This window comes from Oreochromis aureus, linkage group 4 (assembly GCF_013358895.1).
Source record: "Oreochromis aureus strain Israel breed Guangdong linkage group 4, ZZ_aureus, whole genome shotgun sequence".
NCBI classification, from domain to species: Eukaryota; Metazoa; Chordata; class Actinopteri; order Cichliformes; family Cichlidae; genus Oreochromis; species Oreochromis aureus.
Window position 1 is genome coordinate 25419325 of NC_052945.1, and position 8538 is coordinate 25427862.

Sequence of the window (8538 nt, forward strand, 5' to 3'; positions counted from 1 at the left end):
GTAGAACAATTTCTGATAAGTGGTACATTGTGTGTGTATGTGTGTGTGTAAGTACATCTATCATCCTTACAAATTGGGGGCAACATGTTTCTACTTTTTTTTAAACTGCACTTGCGTTTTCTGCTCTGTCTCACTTCTTCTGCCACTCCCATAATTATGTTCACCAAGTTTCATGTGTGCACTTCACGCAGTCTTGTGCCACCAAAGGTCGAGGTTTGGTAACTTTTGAACCATATGACATGAGACACCGGTTGATTCCTTTTTTTCTAATATTCGCTAAAATTAACATAACATTAAATGATATTCAGACCAAGACTAGCAAAAGTTGACTAGCCAACATACTTAATGCAACTGCAACTTGGACTTTATAGAAAGGTTATAAGAATAGTTTCTATTTTGGTTTGTTTCCAGCATGCAGGAGCATGTTTCAGAAAATCTTAATTTACTGACATCAAACGTAGTGTTTGATGTCAGTAAAAGAAAAATTGCACTACTAGACCAGTGAGGTTGTATCAATTGGCAAAAACAGTGGTGCCAGTATAAATGTCCCAGCAAACTTGATATGTATAAACAAAATATGTGAAACATTATTAATTGTTGAGAGAGTCTATGAGTTTGAATGCACTTTATTTGACCTGTTTTCATGCTGTGTTTATCCTGCTAACTCTGCCATTAATTCACAACATGCACTCGGATTATTAATGCTGTTGCTCATTAAGTATTGTTTTATGATAATTGCTTAATGCACCACTGTGTTTTGATTAATGCTGTACAAATAAACTGACTATAGTTTGCTAGGTGGGCTTACAACAAGGCATTCCCAAAACAAGTGCCTTCTAATTTTTGGCACTATCAGCATGTTAGCCAATGTCATTTCTGCATAGATTATTTGGAGACATGTCTTTAGGCATTTTTTTTTTTTTTGGTAATGTGATCTTGTACAGGTCCATGAATGGCCCTTGTCTACAGCTACTTGTTTTCCTCCAGCGCCTTCAGTGCTGCTGCAGTCCACAAGATCACAAGCTGAGCTCTTATTAATGTGCTATTTTAATTCCCTCAGATGAATCACGTATCAAAAGATACAATTCATTTTTAATTTTGCTTTGCAGCAGTTCTCACACAACAGGTGCAGACACAGACAGACTGAGGGCAAAACAAAAATACCAAGAACCACTTGGGAGGCGAGAAGCTATGCAACAGAGGAGGGGGAGAAGGCTCACTGTAGGGTCGTAATGAGAGGTTTGTGTGTGTGCGTGTGCATGCCCAGGTGCACATGTGTGTCTTCTGCTCTATCATTGCACCACTGGCTGTTGTGATTGCTTGACCCAGGGTTTCAGCGCATTACCACCTTAACAGCTTTGTGGCTGGATTTATTCGTTGACTGCACACACACATGCGCCCAAACTCACATACACGCATAGATTTGTCGCCCGCAACCAGGTGAAGGTGTCTCTTGGTCAAATGTATGCAGGCTGAATATGAATTTTCAGTTTTTGATGGACATGCAATCGATGTGATAAACAGTTTCACTGAGGCGCAGCCTTTCCCGGCAGAAAAGTGTCTTTTACAGACAAAACAGACACGACACTCACTGGGTGCTTCATTGGGTACAAGTGTTCAAGTGCAATTAATGCAGATATCTAATCAGCCAATAACTATGTCTACATGCATTTAGGCTTGTAGACATGTTCGACACAACCTGAAGTTTAAATTGAGTGTAAGAATGTGGAAGAGACGTGATTTAGGTGCCTTTAAATGTGACATTGTTGTTGATGCCAAATGGGCTGGGCTGAGTATTTCAGAAACTGCTGATCTACTGGGATTTTCCTGCACAACCATCTCTAGGGTTTACAGAGAATGGTCCAGTAAGAAGTTCTAGTTTATCAGGCAGAAACACCTTGCTGATGCCCAAGGTCAGAAGCCAGAGAGCTCTGTGCTAACAGAGCTAACAGAATGGTCAACAATTGGACAATAGAAGATTGGAAAAATGTTGTATGGTCTCATGAGTCTTGATTTCTGCTACAACATTCAGATGATAAGGTCAGAATTTGACACTGCCTTGTGTCAGTGGTTCAGACAGCGGTTTAATGCCACAGTCTGCCTAAATATTTCTGCTGAATATGTCCATCCTTTTATGACCACAGTGTATCCATCTTGTGATGGATGCTTCCTGCAGGATAACATGCCTTGTCATAAAGCTCCAATCATTTTAAACTGGTTTCTTGAACCTGAGTTCACTGTACTCAAATGGCCTCAGCACACTCCAGGATTCAATCCAATAGAGCACCTTTGGGATGTGGTGGAACGGGAGATTCACATGGATGTGCAGCTAACAAACCTGCAGCAACTGTGTGATGGGATCATCTGAGGAATGTTTTACGTCACAAAGTCATAAGGCAGCTTTCAAGGCAAATCACAGTCCAACATGATGCTAGCAAGGTATACTTTATAGTGGCCGCTACTGTCAGTAGCATATCAGCAGGAATCATAGCCTGTTCACACTCCCAAACTATCGCATACTGAACCCTGGTCAGAATCTGTTGCCTTTACATTGTAACACAGTGAGTTCCCTTTCAGTGTCATTTTTTTTCAGCATGCAGAGCAGCCCAATAGGGTTCGATAGGAGTCCCTCAACATCTGACCGCAGGGGAAAGTGGTCTGCTGGTGTCATCAATAAGGGAGCGCTAACCAAAGAGTGTCATGGTAAACAAGTTAATGTCAGAAAAGAAAACAGTGATAGAAATTATAGAATTGAAAAAGAATGGTAGGTTTGTGAAATCGTAGGCGATGCCACCTCACACTGGATATTAAAGGGGTACCTATGTGTTAAAATATGGCAAGATGAGGTTTCTGACCAAGTGTTTTCTGTGGCACATTGTGAGTGAAAATGTCTTGGAATCCCTCTGGATTAATCATTCACTCATCAGAAAAGCTTCCTCTCTCATGGCTTGTTCCTCTCGTCCTTCCATCCACCCCTTCATAATGCTACTACAGAGTGTCCTTACATTACTGGTCTTTGGTCACATCAGTGAAGTGGTTAGCTCATGTATCATATCTCGGGTTTTCCTCTTTCTCTTATACCAACACACACTCACACACATACGTTGGCAGATATGAGGTAAACAGCTGTGTTTAACAATGGGATAGTAAAATGAGCGAGTCCCCAGCGTGACTTAGTTTCATCCCTCTGTTCCCTCTGGATATCTTTATAGTTCTCACTCCTGGTTTTGTCCCTCTCCTGCAGTGGTCATCACTCTGTCTCTGACCTCTTTCCCATCCTGTGAGTTAATAACAAGCTTGCTTGGAGACCTTTGCTTGAATCCATGACGTCTGCATTCACTTTGTGGTTCCATTAAAGGCAAGCATGTTCAAGGTGAATGAACAGGTGCTTCAAAAAAAAAATGAAATCAGATTTTTTTTTACAATACTGTGAAACTTCTGTTAAATCTGTTAAAGAAAGCAAATCAAATGTTCGCCTTGTGTCGCTTATGGAAATTTTACGTCTTCGCTGACTGTCAGACTCATGTGACATTTAAACATAAGAATATATTTTCCTGTCTTTTTTTTAATTGTCTCTGTAATCATGTACAGCCCTTAAAAGTTTTACATTCTGAGCATAAAGTTACAACCAAACAACAAGCACTCATTCCAAAATGCAAAGATGCAAGTAACATGGGCCTACAGCAAACATCGTAATAAAAAAACAACAAAGTTTATTACAGTTACATTTAGATCTTCTTCAGTACTGTGCACACTGTCTCACTACAATAGCTTAATAGGATACTTGATTAAATTTATTTTTCCTGAACTTTCCTATTTCAATATAAGGATGACAAGTAGAAGTACACAGGTGAAGTATAGGGTAATTATTATTTGTTTATTATTTTAATTATTATTTGGTTCAGAAAATGTATATTATGACATAAAAAATATATTTCATTTAAGAAAAAGGTATACAGTATTGTCTCCAAGATAAATAAATACATTATGTCATATAAAAAATCTGATAAAAGAAGAAGATACGACACGTTCACTGACTTGCTGGGCACCACTGGAAACTATATAACTCATCATATAAATAACATGATAGCCTGACAGCACCAACAGTATCAGTATTTGCTATGATACAGCTACTAACTGTGATAAATGTGCAAAAACTGCAGATCTGTTGCTTTCTGTTGCAAGTCTGTGGCCATCCACACAAACATAAATTCACATTAATCAGAAATAACGGTGGCGTAGCAGCTGAAGAATTGTGATTTAACTGCAAAATTACATTGATGCTCGGAAACCTATTTTAATATATGAATGTAACCATAATACAACCAGTTCAGTCAAGTCCCCTACTGCAAAGAGACAAGTTGAGCTCATCCACACAGACATGTGCCAACATGGTGCAACTCAGATTTGTTGCACTTTGTTGGCAATCGGTCTGAGAGTGATTGCAGACACTCCAAGTCAAAACAGTGACCAACTGTACCAACAATGTACAGTTGGTCACTTTAACTACTCCAAATGGGTTGGCGAATGCAAGACAATTCACAGCAATTACCGGTAACCCCTTATTTTTGCTGGTCTTAAGGAGGTTATCCTATGTTTACTCTTAAAGGGACTGAAGCATTAGAGGACATAATGCGATGTTGCTGTAGTATTTAAAAGTCTATGTAACAATGTAACAATACGTATATACTGTATCCAGTACTGGTCTTGGCTGATATTAGCTTTGTTTACTGATATCAGCCTAACAGAAAATCAAATGACATCTACTGCTGACAGTGGATGATATTTATCTGCTGCGTCGATTAATTTCTGGCAAAACTGTGACGAAAAGTAGAAATACTTTAAAACAGTTAAATTACTTTTATAATGAGTATGTTTCCATCTCCTGGAAGCAAAGGAACCAAAACCCTGAACAAACAAAAAGAGATATTTTTATTTTATAATGAGCCTACAATAATGAGCAATTTAATTGGCACTTCTCTGACTTTGTTTTGTTTTTTCTCTTTTTTTTTTGTTGCTTTTTTTGGAGGGAGTTAGTGTTTTTGTTTGTTTGTTAATAAAAATGCTGAAAATGAATATTAAGTATTTTAATCTGAGGTGATATTTGCTTCGACTTAGAAAATTGAGTTAATTGTTTTTTTTTTAAATAAATTTTGCGTTACATGAAAAATTGCACTGTTACCATAAAGTTGTTTGCTTTATTATAGGATGGACAGTTAAATACCATGTGATCAACTATGTCACTTCTGTCCTGCTGATTAGAGGCATACACATAACATTTCTGAACATTTATTTTCACATTATGACCTGAATGTGGTGAAGACAGTCAACCAGATTTCTGAAGGATTTCTCAAATAATCCTTGGACGGAAGAATTCAAATTCACACAGTTGTTTGATTCGGGGAATAAAATGTACCAAAGGATGCCATCTTTCATTGTGTTATTTGTGGCATGGTGCAGTTTAACATTAACAAGTGCTGATGTCTACTGCTTCTTCCTTCTCCTCCTCCTCTTCTCCTCTTCATCATGCTTTCGGGAGGCCGAGAGGAAATGCGGCGATGACAGGATTTTAAAGAAGCTCTTACTCTTAACACCCAACAGGCTATCCGGTCAAACCAAGCACTCCCTCTTTCTCTCATCTTACTCCCTCTATCTCACACACACACACATCCACACACATACACCCACCCACACCCCCACCCGTTCTCTGTACTAGAATTAGCCACTGGCTGCATTCCAGTCAGATCCGCTCAATATTCCACCCTTCCAAAAAAACCACCCTCTCTCTTCTCATTGCTCTCTGGAGGCCACACATTGCCACAGTCATAGTTGTGTCACAGCAATCAATCACCCATCAATGTGAAACAGCTACACCGATGCAGAGAAAACACAACGCAACCTCACTGTCATTTCCTCCAAAATCATCTGTCCTTTGGAATCTCCATCCTGCTGCCTGACCTCCATCCTGTGGTATGTCTGTCTTTCACTCTTTCCCACCCTATCACCATATCCATTGCTCCCTCGTGGTTGCAAAATTCACACCCATTATCACCTCACTGTGATTCACTCACTTTATTCATTACCGAGCTGGTGACCTTCTCAGCCATGTGTTTTCCCATTTCACATATGTCGAGAATAAATACTTGAACATTCAGACAATGACTTGGACACGGAGATGGGATGTTATGGCTGTGAATTGAAATGAGTTTCTAAGACAAGTTTGCAAATGAGCAGGGTTATTCTCACAGAATAGAAACTTTCTTCTTTTTTGTGATAAAAATACATAGTTTGACGTTTCTCTCTGCCTGTGAGCACAGAAACCCCACCCATCATCAAAATCTTTGTTTGCAAGAAGCAACCAATCAGGAAAAAGCTGGCTTAAAGGGAGGGCTGTCTAAAAGAGAGAGGATACTAGGTAGGGGGTTGCACAAATACCCAGTCATGCAAAGCTACGCTAGTAGATTTGGTGGATAAAATGTGGAGCTGGAAATTACCAAAATGAGTCTAATAAAATTTGGTTGCACCGCTACTTTGGTTCTGTTGGAGTTGCATGCTAGCTCTATAGTCTGCTAAAATCAGAACCAGTTTATTGTATGAATATGTAGGTGTAGCCAGTTGAAGGTTAGCGTAGCTTCACATAGAGAATACTACCCAGAAAAGCAGCTTTGTTAACTGGCTGCTAGCTTTAGCCACTTTAAAGACATTTATCTCTCATTTGGACTTAATTTCAAATGAGAGATAATTTCCTTAATTTCTTAATTTCAAAAATATTTTCACTTAACTCTTTAGTCTATGCCCAGTATCATTCATCTATTGCATATAACTTCATTCAATGTTTTACTTTTCTCAGTTCCTACCTAGAGTTGGTCATGTCGGTCTGCCCTCCTTGACTCTTCTCCAGCCCAAGTTTGGTGAAAATCCCTACCAGCACCATGATGGCCACCACTCCACAGATAATATACACAATCATGTGGGTCCGATCCCGGTCCGGTTCCTCCTGGGCTTCTGTGACAGGTGCCACCGGTCGTCCCGTGTTTGCCCACACAGGTGTGTCATAATTTGAACAGGATGTCTGATCCAAACTGTGGATTTTGAACTGGCAGCAGAAGCGGTAGAAGCAGGAACCGCAACAGAACAGGTAGATACCTGCGTTACAGTTAAAAGGTGGGTCCCACTGGCCCATCACATCATAGTAACCCCAACAGCGGTTATCCCCAGTCGGACCTGCTTGCTCCTCTGTGTCTGGTGTCGGGGTTACTAGCGCTGCTTCTGGTGACGTAGATGGTTCTGTTGTCTGGTTGTTGGAAGAGAACTGCGCCAAAGCCTGACCCGACGGTTGAAAGTTCAGACCACCCAGAGAGATCAAACCCAGGAGGACGGCTAAAGATAAGTTCACCAAGAGTGGATGAATGATGGCAGCCATCTTGGTCTTACTCCAGTATCTTGTGATTTAGTCCTGATGTGTAAGAGTTAATGACAGTTCCAACTGAAAGCACCTAGGTGTTAGAAATAAAAGAAATAGAAAGTTAAATATCCTCCTTGCCCAGAGCTTTTAGTTATAGCAAATAAATGAATCTTTTTGCTGTGTAAGCAGTGCAACTTAATGAGATACAGTATCAGTGAAACAGGAAACTGAAGAGGAGAGACCAAGAGTTTTTGTCCCATAGTGATAATCTGAAGAAACATTAAAAAAAAAGCATTCATTAACTAGTTATTAAATTTCCGATTTACAGAAAACTAAACTGTCACCGTGGGAGCAGAACAAGTGAGGAAAAGGAATCTCCCATTTTAACATGCTCCTAGCTAAGGTAAATGTGGGCCCTTGTGAGTGGAAACTCACATGCAGAGCCACACGATATTCCTCGGCAGTTAAATGCGTGTAGGTGTGTGTGTGTCAAGGCGCATTCAAAAATTTCTGTCACCTTTTACAAAGCCATATGTCATCGGCAGACAGCAGAGGCGGTTGTAGACAAATCCAAAGCTGGTGGCTTGGAGGGAATCCAGTTTAGGAGGCCGCGTTACCTACGAATGAACTCGCCTCTGGCATTTCTGACAGTAAGCTCCCCCGCAGAGTGAACGAATAATCCGCAAAAAGTGAGAAGTCTGGGGTCCTGATGGCGCTAGCTGGAAAGGCAGATATCTCTGAAACTTGCAGACAGTCATGGGTTCCCACGTGGAAAACTTTTCACTCCAAAGATGGACTCATATTCCGATGTGGGAAAAAAACTCAGCAATGGAGCCAAATCAGTTTTGATATCTTTAAAAAAAGAGAAAAGGGATTAAAAAAACTCTGATCAATAGTTTTTCACTTAGGTTGTTTTTGTCATCCACTACTCCGTCTTGAGATTTAACTTGCATCCATCATCCTCTTACTCTCACTGTCGGCGCTCACAGAAAGCTTTTTTAGTTTTGTAGTGGGCATCTTTTTGCTGTCACCTGAGTCCACTTTGGTGGGTGTTTACTTCCTCTCCTAGAAGCGCAGCTCCAGTCTTTCATCCACTGAAGTTTTTGTAATGTTAAATATTCAGCTTTTATGAC

The 8538-nt window shown here is 40.1% G+C and overlaps 1 protein-coding gene across 1 annotated transcript in view; it reads right to left on the reverse strand.

The window, feature by feature from the left end:
• Positions 1-8265, reverse strand: part of LOC120440022 (protein shisa-8-like) — a 44782-nt gene extending 36517 nt beyond the window's left edge. Inside the window, exons 1-2 of the mRNA XM_039611574.1 lie at positions 7923-8265; positions 6858-7496 (exon numbers count right to left, since the gene is read on the reverse strand). Of these exons, the coding sequence (XP_039467508.1) occupies positions 6858-7423 (566 nt within the window). The 5' untranslated portion in view covers positions 7424-7496; positions 7923-8265. The remainder of the gene's footprint in view (positions 1-6857; positions 7497-7922) is intronic.
• Between the last annotated feature and the right edge of the window lie 273 nt (positions 8266-8538).